Here is an 18,512-nt window from a genome sequence, read left to right as displayed (position 1 = left end):
TGGGAAGCAGAAGGAATGCAAATGAAGAAAAGAGGAGAATGAAATACGGTGTGCTGCGGAGACAACTGAGGCCAGGATGGAGGGAAGGTTGCAGCAGGCAGAGGCCAAAGCAGTTCATGCAGGCCTTCAGCTCTGCAGAGTGCTGTGGCCTTTGCTTAGCAGAGGGAATTTGTATGGATTTTAATTAAAGAGTGACAATTCTAAAAATAATGCTGGTCAATAAGCAATGAGCCTGGTAACAGTACTGTACATGTGTGTCTATGTTGGGACAGTGAGAGAATGATTGACTAGACCACATTGGATGGAGGTGATGAGATAGATACGAAGTGGAAGTGTCTAAAGAACACTTAGAGATAATCAAGTCTTTAAGTTTTTTTAAACATCATTTTTGAGATGTGATTTGCATATCATACAGTTCACCCGTTTAAAACATACAATTCAGTGGTTTTATTATATTCACAGAGTGTGCTACCATCACTGCATTCATTCTAGATTATTTTCCTTGCCACCAAAAGCAAAAAAGGAACTCCATACCCATTAGCAGTGACACCCCCTCACCTGTCAGTAACCACTTTCTGTTTCTGTAGATTTGCCTATTCTAGCCCTTTCATACAAATAGAATCATACAATATGCAGTTCTTTTTAGATTGGCTGTTTACTCAGCTTAATGTTTTTGAGGTTCATTCATGTTGAAGCACATATCAGTAATTCATTTCTTCTTGTGGCTAAATGTTCCACTGTATGGATATATTACATTTTCTTTATCCATTGGATGGACAGTTATTCAGCTGATGGACATTGGAGTTATTTCCTTTTCAGGAGAACGCTTTATGAATGATGATCTGTGAATTTTTACATACAGATTTTTGTGTGGATCTTTTGTCACATCTCTTAGGTATATACCTAGGCCTAAGTAACTTTGCTTAGTAATTCAGTGTTAACCTTTTCAGGGACTGCCAGACTGTTTTCCAAAGCAAATACCATTTCTTTCCCAGCAGCAGTGTATGAGGGGTCTAATTTTTCCACATTCTTGTCAACACTTCATATTGTCTGTTAGGTTTCAGCCATCATACTGGATAAGAAGTGGTACCTCATTGTGGTTTTGGTTTGCATTTCCTTAATGACTAATGACGTTGAACATCTTTTCATGTTGTATTGGTCATTCTACATCTTCTTTGGATAGCTGTCCATTCATATCCTTTGCCTTTTTTTTTTTTTTTTTTTTTTTTTTTTTGGTGCTGGAGATTGGACCGAGGACCTCATTCAAGCTAGGCAAGAGTTCTACTGATCTACACCCCCAACCTTTTACTTTTTTATTACTTTGAGACAGGGTCTCACTAAGCTGGCCTCATATTTGCTATTCTCCAGCCTCAGTGTCCAAGTAGGTATACCACCATACCTGGAAACTTGTGTCTCTTTTTAAATTGGGATGTTTATCTTTTTTTCTTTTCCTTTTTCTTATTAATTTACTTCTTTACATACTTTTTGTGGTAATGGGTATTGAACCCAGGAATGCTCTACCGCTGTGCTCTATCCCCACAGCCCTTTTTAGTTTTAATTTTGAGACAGATTCTTGCTAAGTTGCCAAGGCTGGCCTGGAACTTGAATCCTCCTTCCCCAACCTCCCGAGCATCTAGGATTACAGGTGGGGTATTTGTCTTTTTGTTATTAAGTTGTAAGAGTTCTTTATATATTCTAGATACCAGTCCCTTATAAGGAATATGACATGAAATTATTTTCTCCCAAAGTTCGGTGCTTTTAATGTTATCCTTTGAAGTCAGAGAAAAGTCTTCAAGGATACATTGAGTGAAACTTGACTTTAATAAATATTGAATTCTTACTTAACAATAAGGAAGAGGATAGGTCCTCAGTTGAAAACCTGATGACAGCCATAGGAAGGGGGGCAGTTAGTAATTAGAATTAATGTTTTCTAGGGAACCTGTGTTACAACCTGAGTATTCCACCCTTGTTTCTTTTCTCTAGACTCTTAGCTCTTTTTCTTTCTGTCACTTCTGGTTCCTTTTCTTTCTCCCTCTTCTATCTGACTTAGCTTGGAAAGAAAGAAAATTTCGCATGGGTGTCATGATCCCAAATGGTCCATGGCTACCCACAAATGCTTATCTCCCTGGTGCGAATCCTTTGATTGGTGCCATTCTTGTCTCCAAGTCCATCTCAAAACCTTTGGTTTTACTTCTGCAGGGATAAGGACTACTGTCTGAAGCACAGCATCACTACACACTATTTGCCATACTCTTTACATTGTGTAGAACACTTCCTAGGAGCTTGGCTAACTTCTGTTTATTCTTTGCTTCTCATCCCTTCTTTGAAGCTCAGGGGATGTTAGTTATCTCTCTCCTATGCACCAGTACTGTCATGGTATTTATTAAGCAAAGTACCTTTCATCTCTCTTGTTGAACTAAAATTCCTGAAGCCAGGAACTTCTCTGTTCGCCATCATATCCCTAGTGCCCAGCTCATTGTAAGCATTTAGTAAATACTTAAGTCACTGTGTGAAATGAGGAAGAAAAAGAGATTTTCTAGTACATACAATTCAAAGGGAGGGGGAAGTTCTACCAGCCTTTCTCAGTCCTTTTTTTTTTTTTTTTTTAATTTTTTTTAGATGTTTATAAACCTTTATTTTATTATTTATATGTGGTGCTGAGAATTGAACCCAGTGCCTCACACATGCTAGGTGAGCGCTCTGCCACTGAGCCACAACCCCAGCTCCTCAATGCTTTTTCAAAAAATATTTTTTTAGTTGTAGATGTACACGATATCTTTCTTTACCTATTTATTTTTATGTGGTGCTGAGCATTGAAGCCAGTGCCTCACAAGTTCAGGGCAAGTGCTCTACCCTAGTCCCCTTTCTCAATCTTTTTAACATGGAGGAACTCTTAAAGCAATTTTCAGGCTTCATAAAGTGCTTGCATAAAAATTTATTGCAACTGTAACTCATGACTTCTTAGTGTGATCAATATGTGGTAGATATAGTAGTACAGTAGTAATTATCAATGCTTTTTTTTTTTTTAAAGAGGTTTATCTTGGTTCATGATTCTGGAGGTCCAAGATAGAGGGTTGTAACTTAATGGAGAGACCTGAGGCAGTTCAGGGAATCGCCTGGTGAGAGACAGGGAGTGCACCTGTGTGTGTCATTATTTTTTTGGTGCTGGGGGTTGAACCGTGGACCTCACACATGGTAGGCTAGCACTCTACCACTGAGCTCCATCCCTAGTCCAGTTTTGGTGCTGGGAATTGAACCCGGGGATGCTTTACCACTGAGTCACATCCCCAACCCTTTTTATCTATTTATTTTGAGACAGGGTCTCTCTAAATTCCTGGGCTGGCACTGAACTTGAGATTCTCCTGACTTAGCCTCCTAAACCACTGAGATTATAGTTGTGTACCCCATGCCCAGCCCTTTAGTGCTTCTGAATAGAGAACATTTCTCTGTAAACCTTATTTTAGTTTACTAAGGCTGCCATAGCAAAGTACCATAGACTGGCTAGCTGACATAACAAACAAACATTTTTTCACAATTTCAGAGGCTAAGAGTGTGAAATCAAGGTGTCAACAGGCTTAGTTTCTTCGGAGGCTTTTCTCCTTGACTTGTAGGTTTGTCTCTTCCCTGTCCTCAGGTGGTTCTCTTCATCTAAAGGACACTAGTCACATTGGATTAGAAGGGATTAGGACCTACCCAGATGACCTTATTTAAACTTATTGCCTCTTTTAAAGACCTTATTAGCAAATGCAGTCACATTCCGAGGTACTGGAGGTAGGACCTCAACATGTGGATTTAGGGTGGAATAGAGCTCATCCTCTAAGAGTGTTAATTTGGACAGTTTATTATCCTACTCTTTTTGTGGTTCCCTGTCCTACAAAGGTGTCAACCCCAACACAGATCTGTGGTGTAATAGAACCTTTTGTCTCCCCATTTATTACTTTTCCTCCTTGATTTTTTTCACCTTATCCAAGAATACCTAAAAATTTTATCATAGATTCCCACAATACAAGATGTTAATGAAGAATGTTATATATTTTATGACATGTTTAAGGTAGGTTTTTTTCACTTTAAAATGAAAATAGTTTGGACAACCATTCCTTTTTTTTTTTTTTGAGAATATTTTTAGTTTTAGATGGACACAATACCTTTATTTTATTTATTTATATTTATGTGGTGCTGAGGATCAAACCCAGTGCCTCACTTGTGCTAAGCAAGTACTCTACCACTGAGCCACAACCCCAGCCCTAGACAACCATTCTATAATTCAAAAAATAGTTAAAGTGAGACAATAAATTTCTCTTAAGTAACTGGATTAAGAAAATGGAATTTAATTTTTATTAAGTTTAGACTTGGTAGAATTAAATAAAGGTTGTATATAGGTTTTAATTAACATAAAAAACATGAAAATTTATTGGTAATGTTAATTAGTAAAGCAACCAAAAATAAAGCTCCTAAAACCATAATCCAAAGCAATAAGAGTAAAAATATGGCCTCAGACACAATTTTATGCTAAACTAAGTGGCATGATCAGGTTAAATGTAGACCTTATTGTTTAGAAAGGCAAATACATATCTACTTTAAAAATCATTTTATAGGCCTGTATGTGAAAAGTATTACTTTTGAAACAAAATATAGAATAAAATCCACCTCTTTATTATTTAACTCATGCCTGTTTGTTTTCTGTACAAGTACTCAATTCTGAGCTGAACCTGAGTTGAGCACGTGGGCTTCGCCTTCAGCCAGACCATTGCCTCAGCAGCACAGTTTGCCTGCTTGTTGAGACATGGGCAGCGATCGTATCACAGTGCGTGGCACGTGTCTCTGAATGGCAGGGCTTTCTCTATGGAAATCTACACCACACCTAGAAGTTGAGCAGGAAGTCACGCTTTGAATGTGTGAGTAGGTTGCAGATCACAGAGTTCTTTCTCTGGGGGCTGGGGAGATAGCTCAGCTGGTAGGGTGCTTGCCTTGTAAGCACAAGGCCCTGGGTTCGATCCCCAGCACCAAAAAAAAAAAAAAAAAAAAAAAAAAAAAAAGTTCTTTCTCTTGTCCACACATGAAGTTCTCCGACTGACCCAGGCACAGTCTTGTGTTGGAAGGGTGGAAAGCACTGTCCACATCTGTGCTGCAGCTCTCCCAGGTGGTTTCCCTAAGCCTTAGGGCTGCTGGTGTCCTTCCTCACTTTTAAGCATAAGCAGCAGTGGTGAGGTTCCTTGAATTCCTTTTTGCATCTTTAAATTGAGATGAAAGTCACATAATGTGAACATGACCATGTCAGTGTGTTTAATTTAGCGCATTTCAGTGCAGTCACTGTCGTACAAAGATCATCAAACTCTGCCTCCACATCCCCCCTCCCCCACTCTGACAACACTGTCCTGTACTAACAGTATGTATTTGACCATTCTGGGTACCTCATGTCAGTGGAATTGTACAATATGTGGCCTTTTGGGTCTGACTTCTTTAACTTAGCAAGTTTTCAGAGTTCATCCATGTTGTAGCATATATCAGTACTTCATTTCTTTTTTATGGCTGAATCATATTCCATCGTATAACATAGTTGTTTATCCATTCATCAGTTGCTGGGTACTTTGGTTGTATCTTAGTCTGTTTAGGCTGCTGTAGCAAAATACCTGAGATTGGGTAATTTATAAGCAGCAAGTTTATTGCTCACAATTCTGGAGGCTGGGAAGTCCAAGATCAAGGTGCCAGCAGATTTAGTGTCTGCTGAGGGCTTTCTGCTTCATAGTTGGTACTTTCTTGCTGTGTCTTCACATGGCAGAAGAGGCATAGCAGCATTTCAGTATAATCAAAGCAAATTCCTCATGATAATAACTATTAGTAAGTTGGGATAGAAAGGCACTTCCCTAACTTAATAAACTGAGACTTCAGCAGAATTCACACTTGGCTCTGAACTGTATACACAACCTGATAGAGCCAGGAAGAAGAGGTCAACAGATTGCTCAGTTTCTGTTCAGAGTTTCACCTTGAGGTTCTGTCCAGTGCAGCATGATAAGGAAAAGAAGAGTTTGAAAAGGAAGAGCCGAAACTGTCCACATCTGTCAACATTGTTTTTGTCTACATAAAAAAATCCTGCAAAAACCTCATTAAACCCAATAAGGTATTTTCCTAGTATAGGCATATAGCAGTAATCATCAGTGGAAAAAAATACAATAGATAGTGGTAAAAGAAACTGTGGAATTAACAAGATCTACCTGGAGTATCATATTGTGTTGGGAGGTAAGAAAGTACTCAATGAAATAAAAGTCAAAAGGACATCAAGCTAACCTGGAAGAGCTCCCATGGCAAAAACTGGAACAGATGGAGCAACAAAAGAACATAGTGTCGGATTATGACACAAAGCATCAACTAAGTATTCATAAGTCCATACCAGTATAAATGATTGAATAAATAAATATATAAATGGGGAAAAGGGACAAATCTTCCTTACAGAGAATTTCAAAGAATATACATAGATACTCCATGCTCTGGGAGGTGGGACTCATCCTGTCCCATGCTTGCTTCCAGGGACAGTTTGTGGAAGGGGAAAATGCAGCTCCCTGGGGGAGAGTCCTGGCAGACTCTACCTCCACAGTTGCTATGCTCAACACCACCAGGGATGGTCAGGACAATGGCAGGCACCCTGACACTGTGTGATGAGGTTGCTCAGTCTCACTGTGAGAAAAGCATCAGATGTTGTAAAAATGCCTGACCCATAGCCAGGTGCAGGTGCACACACCTGTAATCCCAGCAGCTTGGAGCCTGAGGCAAGAGGATTGTGAGTTCAAAGCCAGCCTCAGCAATTTAGCAAGGTCCTAGGCAACTCAGTGAGACCCTGTCTCAAAATAAAATATAAAAAAGTAAATGTGGCTAAGTAGTAAAGTGCCCCTGGGTTCAATTCCTGGTACAAAATTTTTTTAAAAAAAGGACCAAGGAATTGCCATACTGCAATAGACAGAGGAGGGCAGGGGAAAATGATGAGTGTCTGCAATGCAGTTTTCTGGTTCAGCTCCTGGAACGGAAAGTGGACATTTTAGTGGAAAACTGGAGAAATCCAAATAAAGCTTGGAATTTAATTAGCACTACCATGCCAGTGTATATTTCTTGATTTTGACAGACAGACCATCACTAAGTAGAATGTTAACATTTGGAGAAAGCGCATGAAGGGCATATAGGAACTCTCTGCTGTGTTGGCCACTTTTTTTTGTATGAATGCAAAATTATTTCAGAATAAAACAATTATTTTTAAAAGATAATATTGCATGTGTAAAACAAACAAACAAAAAATCTATGATGTGCAGAGGAATACATTACAATGTGTAAGACTGCTATGGTGAAAGTTAAGAACCTAGTTGAAGAACTCAAGGTGTGTGAAAAAAATGGAGACAAAATCATGTTCATGGTCTGGAAAACTCAGTATCACAAAGATGTCAAGTCTCCCCAGATTTACTTACAAATAAATATGGTTTCAGTAAAAAGCCTACCTTTTGCCAGGCACGGTGGTACACGCCTGTAATCCCAGCGGCTCCAGAGGTGGAGGCAGGAGGATCAAGAGTTCAAAGGCAGCCTCAGCACCTTAGTGAGGCCCTAAGCAACTCAGTGGGACCCTGTCTCTAAATAAAATACAAAATAGGACTGGGGATGTGGTTCAGTGGTTGAGTGCCCCTGGGTTCAATACCCAGTACCAAAAAAAAGTCTACCCTTTACAAAAGATCTTGGGACTAGGGCTGTAACTCAGTGGTAGAACTCTTGGCTCGCACATGTGAGGCACTGGGTTCGATCACCAGAACCACATAAAAGTAAATAAATAAAGATATTGTGTCCACATATAACTAAAAATTAAAAAAAAGATCTTGACAAGCTGCTTCTAAAATATATACAAGAACAAAGGGCTAAGAAATGCCAAAACACGTTTGGAAGACTGATAACTGCTTATATTTAAATTTTTAAGACATATAGCCACATCAATGTTCATAGCTGCTCAGTTCACAATAGCCAGATTGTGGAACCAACCTAGATGTCCTTCAATTGATGAATGGATAAAGAAAATGTGGTATATATATATATATACAATGGAATATTACTCTGCTATAAAGAATGATAAAATTGTGGCATTTGCAGGCAAATGGATGAAACTGGAGAATATCATGCTAAGTGAGATAAGCCAATCTCAAAAAACCAAAGGAAGAATGATATCGCTAATAAGTGGATGAGGACACATAATGTGGGGTGGGAAGAGTTAGTATTAGGTTTAGAGTTAGGTTTAGGGAGGGGGGCAAGAATGGAGGAAGGAAGGACTGTATAGAGGGAAAAGAGGGGTGGGAGGGGTGGGGGGAAGGGAAAAAAAATAACAATGAATCAAACATTACCCTATGTAAATTTATGATTACACAAATGGTATGCCTTTACGCCATGTACAAATAGAGAAACAACATGTATCCCATTTGTGTACAATAAAAAAAAAGACATATAAAAAAGGTATCAGTGAAATCAATATCCAAGTTTATTGTTTTTCCATAATGTAAAGAAATACTTCAGATGGCTAAGAAAGAGCCAAACCCCCCAGATTTTTTAAACTGGCTCAGTACCTGAGACAGTTTACAGAGAATGGTGGTGCATTGTAAACGTCAAAGTGATGCTTTAAAATTTAACAGCTGTGTGTGTGCTCTTGCGTCCTTGGTACAGAGAGTAGTTCTGTGAGTGAGCTTTACTGTTTTTCCAATATTGGGAATGAAACTCAGAAACTCAGGGCCTCACAACATACTAGGGAAACACTAAGCTACATCCCCCATCCCCAGTTCTTTATTTATTTATTTATTATTTTTTTACCTTTTAAAAAATTTTTTTGTTTCAATGAGTTATAAATGACAATAGAATGCACTTTTTTTTGGTACTGGACACTCAACCACTGAGCCACATCCCTAGCCCTATTTTATATTTTATTTAGAGACAGGGTCTCACTGAGTTGCTTAGTGCCTCGCCATTGCTGAGACTGGCTTTGAACTCCGATCCTCCTGTCTCAGCCTCCTGAGCCACTGGGATTACAGGCATACGCCACCACACCCAGCAGCACTTTGATATATCATATATAATGAAGTATAAATTCTCATTCTTCTGGTTGTACATGTAGAATCCCACCAGTTGTATAGTTATGTATGTACACAGGGTTATAATGTCTGAGTCATTCTACTATCCTTCCTATCCCCATGTCCCCTCCCTTCCCTTCAATCCCCTCCACCTAATCTAAAGTAATTCTGTTCTTCCCTAGTGCCCCCTGCCATTGTGAATTAGCATCCACATATCAGAGAAAACATTTGGCTTTTGCTATTTTGGGATTGACTTAGGTCGCCTCAGACCTTTTTAAATTTTATTTTGAGGCATGGTTTTCCTAAGTCGTTGAGGCTGGCCTCAAGATTGAGATCCTCCTGCCTCAGCCTCCTGTGTAGCTGGAGTTACAGGCATGTGCCACCACACGTGGTATGAGCTGCCTTTAAAAAAAAAAATGAAATACTTGAAAGTATTTGAAGTTCTATAGAATTTGATTTTTATTATTAACTTGATAAATTTTGGTCTCTGCAAGTACTGGCAAACATTCACAATAATGTTATCTGGATTGCCAGGAAGTGCCCTGGTCAAACTTTGCATACCTGATTGCCAGGTGTAAGATTTTAATGAATACCATGGTGTGGACAGTTTGTTGTATTTCTTAGAAGAATGGCAGGCACACTTGTTTTGTGATAAATAAATATTCTGAAAAGCATGTTTTCATTGTTCAGTACTTAATGTTGTAAAATTGCTTTTGTGAATCCTTCTTGTGTTTACATGTTGCCAGTTATTTCCCATTCACACTTCTCTTGTTGCTCATTGAAGTCCAGGACTTAGCCTGTCCTTGGATCCTATCATGTATGTATGTGTGTACATGTATACCTCTGTTTAAGTTTCTTTTCACTTTTGGCTAGTGTGGTGGTTCTGGAGTGAGTAAAGTGTGGTCTTTCTCCTAGAGCGTCCCATACCCTTTGACCACATGATGTACGAGCACTTGCAGAAGTGGGGTCCCCGCAGGGAAGAAGTGAAATTTTTCCTTCGACATGAGGACTCCCCAGCCGAGAACACTGAACAAGGTAGATACTTACGTTTTTCCTTATTTACTAACTTTTGCCTTACAAGTTAATTTAAAAAAAATTGGAGTGAATGCTGAAGTAAGTTATTCACACTTTTTTTTTAACCCTCTCATTCACCAGAGTGGTGAGAGGGACAGATAGTATTTCATGTTTCTTTGGATTCTGTTATTACAGGTTAAAACCAGTTTCCTTCTCAGGATTCTCAATTGGTTTAAAAGGACTGTCTGTGTAAAGAGATTGTTTTTAATAAGTACCAGACAGGCAAAATACCTAGATTTAAAAATGAAGCCATGAAATGAGTAGAAAAAAATTCTGTGGGATATTTTTAATTTTAGATTGAACCAAACCTAAGTGTAGTATTAAACTGTGAAAGACAAGACTGATAAATGAATTATGTAAAACAAAAACAAAAAAGCCTGCACGATCTACCCATCCTGAGCAGAGTCAGAAGACATCGTGGACCTCATATTGCAGAGGTCTGCCTTCCTTTCCATGTAAAGAATTCCTAAAAACTGACAAGGGGCGAGGGGAGTCGAGCCAGTCACAGTGGCACATACCTAAGTCCAGTTACCGAGGAGACTGAGGCAGGGTGATCCCAATTTAGCATGATTGTCTCAAAGTGAAAAGGAGTGGGGTGCAGCTTTGTTGTAGAGCACCTGCCCAACATGCACATGGCCCGAGTCCAGTCCCAAGTGCTGCAACAGGAAGAAAGCTGAAAAGAACGAGGGAAACATGCACACACAGTTCACAGAAAAGGAGCTGTACACCGCCCCAGAATGTATGAAAAGATACCATAAATGCAGGGACACCTGTACTGAGATGCTGTTTCTCCTGTCACAGTGGCAACGCTCAGCACAGTTGCTCACACAGATTGACAAGGGTGTTGAGAAACAGGCACTGTTCAGCATTGCTGGGTAGCCCTACATATGAAGAAACGCCGTGCCCTGGCCTGGGCCCTCCCCCAGGCGTGCTCAGAGACCAGAGCATGGTGCAAAGCTGCTGCTTTTTGCATGACCTTGAAAAGAACAGTTGGGTGTTTGCTTGTGAATGTATCAAGTGCCTTTGTTCTGTATTAAAGGTAATTGTGCCCCTAGGTCCAGCTGGCATCTGCTATAAAGTCATCTCCCCATGACTGTGAGCACTGTCACATTTTCCTCCACTGCTTCTGGTCATCTGCAGTCAGGACCTGAGGCTCTGGGCCCAACTGCCTTCACTTTTACCTTAGGCAAGGGCCTTCCTCTCTGAGTTAGTTGCCCTGAGAAGGAGCTTAGCTGGTCACAGTGGAAGGGCTGTTCTAGTGCTAAGGGTTTATTTTAATTCTACCTGAGCTTTCCAGTTACCTGTACCCTCCTTTCTTTAGCTATACTTAAATAAGAAGTTTTATTTTTCACTTTTATTAATGTACATATATCTTAATGCCCCAGAAAAAGGGGTTATTCTTTTCACTCCCTTTGCTGCTCAGTCTGAGTGTGGAGATGGTGGTACGTACACACCAGAGGAGGGTCCCAGTGGTGCTGAGATCCATGTGCCTCTGAGTCGAGCAGAGCACTGAGAAGGATGGGGGTCTTGAGGAAGAGTGGGGCATGTGGGCAGAGTGAAGGCTGCTGCATGCCAGGCGGGGAGTAGCCGGAGGGTGCCTGAGGGACTGAGCAAGGCATGGGTGGTGGGCACCACCCCTTCTCCATGCGGGCTAGAACAGGAGTTTGGTTTCACTGGAGGAACTGAATTCAGTACACATCTTTCACACTACACTACCCAGAACATTCGGCAGGTTGCCTGCTCCCTTTGTCAGTGTTCCTCAGGTGGGCTTCACTGGCATCTCTAACATGACCTGCCCAGATTCCCACCCTCACTGTCCCCCTCTTTCTTCCAGTCAGGCTGTCTTGCTCATTCATTGTCTTGTGTACCCTGACTCAGGCCCAACCCCCTGACCCTGCCAGGCTCCACCATAGGCCTTGTTTCTCTGCTGGTGCTAAGATGTATTCTGCCTCTCATCTGAGGGGCAGCTGCAGAGAGAAGTGCTCAGTGCTCACACACCACATTGCCTCTGCCCTGGCCTGCTCTTCTCTGCTCAGGACTTGTCTCTCCAGCTTATGTTCTAAGATGACAGTTGGGACCCAAGACTTATGCCTCCTGCTGAGGGCAGGGTAGTTGTTTCTGATTGGTGTCAATTAAGAGAAATCTCAAGTGAGAGTTGCATAGAACGTCAGAACTCAAAACAAATAAGAGATAGCTCTCAACAGCTTCTCTGTTTAGAAGCCAGTGAGAGCATAGGAGGACATTACTTCAAGTCCCCTTTGCACTTGGGAAGCAGAAGCACAGAGAGGTGAAGTGAGGCCACACACCCAGTTAACCAGAGCTGGAAGTATACGATGGCATCAAGAGCAAGAGCACGTGGTTTCAGCCTGGGCCTTGCGTGGGACCTTGACAGCTGTCTTCTCACCCCTGTGCCTCAGTTTCCTCATTTGTGAGGTGCACAGGGCCCACAGAGTTGTGCAGAGGGTTAAGAGAGGTACTGAGTGTGTAGAAAGGCTGGGGACATGGTGAAGCACTCACTGAATGTCAGCTTATTTGTTATTTTCTGATTCAGAGATGTAAGATCACTAAGTTTCTCCTTTACTATCAAAGATGAAGTATACTTGGTGTGATATAATGCTGTATATTTATAGTTTTCTGATTTCTTGATAGTTTACTCTTTGGAAAAGTAATATTATTAAGTTAGCCTGAATCTCTTGTTCCTTAAAAATACTAAGAAAAATAAGAATTTAAAATGTAAACTGATAGACGTCATAGGTTTTGTAATCTCCTATCATTATTGTCCCCCAAGGAAGATTTTTTTTTGGACATTGCATTTTTTTAAAATAACTTTTTATAATTTGTTCAGAGATATGAAATTAATGAGTTTAATTTAAATAAAAACATCTGATAAACTGTAAGGAATCTAATATTTGGAATCCGCAGGATTCCAGTCCTCCTGTGTGACTCTGCACATGTGAACGTTTCTGTGACTAGCTGTGTGGACGCTGGGCTCTTACTTGTCCTTCCTCCTTCCTCCACTGGCCTACTCTTATACATTCAGGTACTATGTGTCTTGGCTTTGAACATAAAGCATACAAAGCACCCGCTTCTGCCCTCGTTGGGGCACTGTCATCGCCTTCTGAGAACATGTGGTTTAATGAAACTGTCCATCCAAAAGCTGATTTGTCTTTACACTTTTCAAAGTAGGCAAGAAATAGAAGGAAAACATTTTTTAAACATTAGGTCCATGACCCTTGAGGTCTTGTGTTCTTGGGTACTAAAATAGCTCTGGGGATGACTTTCTTTACCTGACAACTGCAAACCATGTGGCCAGGCAGGAGCAGGCCTGCAGCACCTCAGAGACATAGGTCCTGCTCTGCAGAGCCACATGCTGTAGAATCCTCACCATGCTTTACTTTCTTCAAAGAAGGTGCCAGGGACTGGGGTTGTGGCTCAGTAGTAGAGTGCTTGCCTAGCATGTGTGAGGCACTGGGTTTGGTCCTCAGCACTGCATAAAAATAAATAAATAATAAAATAAAGGTATTGTGTCCATCGACATCTGAAAAAAATATATATGTATATTTAAAAAAAAGAGAGAAGGTACCAGAACAAATAGACAAGTTTTCTAGTTTAAAATGATGCCTTTATTAAACAAAATTTGTAATTTTTACAGAATAAAGGGCGATTCATGACATTGTCAGATTTGAGAGGGTGTACCATCTCAGTTTTAACCCAATAAGTGAAGGTCAGTTTTTTTGCATCCTGGGACTAAATTCTGTTTTAGTTCCTTCTGAAATATAAAAGCCTTTTTTGAAAATTTATTTTATACTGTCGTAAAGCACGTTAACATAAAATTTACCATCTTTTCCATTTTGACAAGTCAGTTTCAAGATTGAGATAGAATAGATAGAAAGGATTTCATTTAACAACTTTACGTTGGTTACTTTTGTTGTTGTTTGGTGCTGAGGACTTAACCACTGAGCTACATTCCTAGCCCTTTTTATTTTTTATTTTGAGACAAGGTCTCACTGAGTTGCTTAGGGTCTCACTAAATTGCTGAGGCTGGCCTTGAACCTGTGATTCTCCTGCCTCAGCCTCCTGAGTTGCTGGGATTATAGGCATGTGCTACTGTATCTGGTTAAACAACTTTATGAAAGATTAATCGTGGAACATTTTATCAACTGTACTTTTTTGGGGGATGAGTACTGGGGATTGAACCCAGGTTTTACTATTGAGCTATATCTCTAGTGCTTTTTGTTTATTTATTTTTATTTTGAGATAGGGTCTCCCTAAGTTGCTGAGACTGGCCTTGAATTTGCAATCCTCCTGCCTCAGCCTCCAGAGTGGCTTGGATTACAGGCATGTGCGACATGCCTGGCTCAGCTGTACTAAGTCTTGACTTTCTCAGCTTGGAATTTTAGACTTATGTTCAATAAGTATTTAAGTAAAGAAAGAAATGGAAGAACATTGTTTTTTTCTTATATGCATTTTAGTAAATTTGGTCTTTCATTTCTTTTAGGTGGCCGTCAGACCCAAGAGCAAAGAACTCAGAGAAATGTAATAAATGTACCTGGAGAAAAACGCACTGAAAATGGGGTAAGTCTTAGTGAACTGAATTGAACTCTTTTTTTTGACTACTGGGGAATGAACCCAGGAGTACTCATTGACTGAGCCATATCCGCAGCCCTTTTTTGTATTTTATTTAGATGCAGAGTCTTACCAAGGTTACTTATGGCCTCACTAGGTGCTGAGTCTTGCTTTGTACTCACGATACTCCTGCCTCAGCCTTCTAAGCTACTGAGATTATAGGCATGTGCCACCACACCCAGCTGAATTGAATTTTTAAATAGTGGCTTTTATAGAAACTAATGGATTTTTGTCCTTTGGGGAGGGTGCTGGGATGAAACTCAGGGCCTCATATATCTAGTTAAGCTGTCTACCACTGACTATACCCCCAGCCCCAGCAACTAATGAGTTTAGGTTATAATTTTATTTTTTTTAATTTATTTTTTTAAAATTTATTTTATTGTAGACAAATGGGATACATGTTGTTTCTGTTTGTACATGGAGTAACAGCATACCATTTGCATAATCATACATTTACATAGGGTAATGATGTTTGATTCTTTGTTATTCCCCCCCACACACTATAATTTTATTTTTAAAGAATTATTTGGGGAATAGAAATTCTTATTTCCATTGAATTTAAAAATATTTTATGAACTTACAAAGATGCAGTCCCTAAGTGGTTTTGCCTGTCCACATGATGGTTAATGGCCCAGAGTCTCCACTAGAGCAGAGCCCTGTGTCTTCCTTCCACATGCTACCCTTCCCATCCTAGAGCAGTAGCCATGTGCCTGGGGCACATGTGGGAGCAGAGGGGTCTCTGAAGTAGTTGTCAAGCAGGCAGACTTAACTTCATGTCTCCAGTGTTGACAAGATGGGTAGTGAGCGAAGTCTTCTGAATAGCTGGCTCAGAGAGAAGTATCTTCGCTTATCACTCTGGTGCAGAGGTGACAAGCAGAGTAAATGTTAGTTATTGGTGAGGAAGAAAATGGAGAGTTAGCTGAGCTCAGTGGTGCTCATCTGTAACCCCAGCTACCCAAGAGGCTGAGTCAGGAAGGTCTCAAGTTCCAGGCTGGCTTGGGCAACTTAATGAGACCCTATCTCAAAATAAAAAGTAAAAAGGGGTGGGAGTATAACTCAGTGGAAGAGCACCCCTGGGTTCAATCCCTGGTACTGCACAAAAACAAAAAAAAAGAAAAAAATAGAAGAGAGAGCCTTTTTAAGGATGTACATTGAAAGAAAGAGCAAGTAGGGGAATTTTCAACCTGGTCTTTTCTGGAAAATTTAGTAATAACTTTTACAAGTAATTTAAGGTTAAAAACCAGTTAGTAGTTTTGTTGTTTTAGATTTCACAGATATCTACTGCAGAGCCATGTGGTATACTAGATTATATTTTAATTTCTTTTTTGTTTCAATGTCAAAATCCTTTTGTGACCCAGGAAGGAATGTCCTTGATTCAAGATTGTGGTGGATTCTCCTTTCTTACATTCCAATTTGTAAAAGTCATTGCTTAACTCCTCATCTTACTTCTGCCTTCTGACTTATTTGTGCACTCCAACTCTAGAGCCCTGCAACCTTATCTACTTCAGGGAGTCTTAACGAGTAAAGGCATTGGTGGGAAATATGGTTCAGTAAATTGGATGGAGTCTAGAAGACTCCCATGTGACTGTATTGCCCTGCCAGGTTTGGGAACCTCCAGATCACAGGTACACACTATTGTAGGCATTTAAAACTTACTCATCCAGCAGAGATTTGAAGGTCTTTTTGAGTGCTAAGATTGATCATGACCTGAACTTTAGGGATGGTGACAAGAATACATTGAGTAGGCAGTGTGTAGGGTGGAGTGACTGTGTTTCTATGATACATGGAGGGGACTCAGAAAGAAAGGATTCCAGTGGTGTAATAACATGAGAAGGCCAGTTTTGATGTGATGGGTCTGTGATCTTCTCTCCCTTGATGAAGTTGATTTGTTAACGTGGAATAATGTATACATTTTAAGAGCAACAAAACTGAAACCTGAAATCAAAATTTAAAATACATGTATACCCTTTATGTGAGTTTATAATTAGAGGAAGGTGTGAGACCTGGTCTAGAGGAATAACTTTGTGCTGGAAGCATCACATCAAAGATGTTGCTGTATTTTATAGCACACACACCTGCCTTTTAAGCCTAGTAACGCATTTCCTTGTAAAGTACTTCCTTGTCTACAAAGCACTTTTACATGCATTTAAAAAATAATAATTGTTAAAAACATCTTTCCCTAAAAAGGTTTTTGTGTATATCCTTGGTGTGGAATAATGGCTCACTAAACCTTGGGGCTGAGGCAACTCCGAATAGATCAAGCAGCAGCTATGAGGAAAGGGTGGGTTGGCAACAAAGGGCAGGATGCTGAGTTAGTATGATTCATGGCCATTAGCACTGCTGAGGCAAGAGGCTGGGAAAGTTCTAGTCTCTGAAAATTGCAGGTCCACAAAGTTAGGCTAATCTGTGTGGTGGCTTCAGTTTTCTTCTTCTTTTCTTATAAAGGGCACATTGCTTTAGTCTCATTGTATGTTCCTATGTTGGGGTTCTCAAGAACACCCCCAGATTCCATGATTTGCTAGGAGGACTCATAGGATGATGTACTATAGCAGAAGGACACAGCCCAATCAGCAAAGGAAAAAAACACATTCTGCTTAATGTCCTTGAAACACTGTCCTGTTTTCTTAACCAACACAGATTAAAATAAATTGGTTTCTGCTTTATTCCTGATTACCCTGCAAGTTCCCCAGACCAGTTGATCTTGCCTTCCATGATTTTTTCTAAGAGAGTTTTGTAGTTTTATGTCTTGCATTTCTGTGATCTATTTTGAGTTAATTTTTATGTATGGTGTTAAGTAGGGATCCACATTCGTTCTTTTGCATGTAAATATCTTGTTATTCCAGCACCATTTGGTGAAAAGACTGTTTTTTGCCTCTTTGAATTTTCTTGACACCTTTGTGAAATTAATTGACCATAAATGTGGGATTATTTTTGTAAGCATTTGTTATTGTAGTTACTCAAGTCCCTCTTTTACATTGTGGTATCCAGGACTTACCTGTCAGACAATATTTTAATTGTCTAGAAAAAAACTTCTAGACTTCTGCCAAGGTAGGAGAAGCATGGAGTTGGGGAGGAGATCTAGGAATTTGCCTGCTGCCTTTCACTCAGTCTGCCTTACCTCAGTACCCTCCATTTCATTCCCCGTTACCGAGGTATTGCCAGTTCCTATGGCCATGACCATACTGTGGTATGAAGTATGGGGTTGCTAATCCAGATTTACTCCTGGCCAAGGGTTGTCTCAGATTTAGTAGGGCCCAGCTCATCCTACCCTGCTGCTTCTGGCATGGTTGTTGTCTCTGCTCCTGTTAGTCCTGTTTCTTGGTTTTATATTATGTAATATTGAAAATCTCTTTACTCTAATATAGTAGAGTTTGGAGAATTAATTGAATTAGGATCAAATAATCCTCCACTTAGAGCAAAACTAGGTGTAGAGGGCTGGGGTTGTGGTTCAGTGTTAGAGCATTTGCCTAGCATGTGTGAGGCACTTGTTCCATCCTCAGCATTTATTTTATAAAAATAAATAAACAAGGGCTGGGAAGATAGCTCAGTTGGTAGAGTGCTTGCCTTGCAAGCACAAGGCCCTGGGTTCGATCCCCAGCACTGCAAAAATAAATAAGTAAGTAAGTAAATAAATAAATAAATAAATAAAATAATTGTGTCCATCTACAACTAAAAATTTTTTAAAAAGTAGGTGTAGATTTCTTTTAACTTCTCTGAATTTTTTTCATA

At 40.0% G+C, this 18,512-nt stretch overlaps 1 protein-coding gene across 1 annotated transcript in view; it reads left to right on the top strand.

Moving 5' to 3' along the window:
* Positions 1 to 18,512, top strand: part of Ppp1r13b (protein phosphatase 1 regulatory subunit 13B) — an 87,831-nt gene that overhangs the window by 33,052 nt on the left and 36,267 nt on the right. Inside the window, 2 exon segments of the mRNA XM_047540619.1 lie at positions 9,999 to 10,118; positions 14,656 to 14,732. Coding sequence (XP_047396575.1) covers positions 9,999 to 10,118; positions 14,656 to 14,732 — 197 coding nt within the window.

This window comes from Sciurus carolinensis, chromosome 2 (genome assembly GCF_902686445.1).
Source record: "Sciurus carolinensis chromosome 2, mSciCar1.2, whole genome shotgun sequence".
Classification (NCBI taxonomy): domain Eukaryota; kingdom Metazoa; phylum Chordata; class Mammalia; order Rodentia; family Sciuridae; genus Sciurus; species Sciurus carolinensis.
This window is presented reverse-complemented; position numbering and strand designations above follow the sequence as displayed.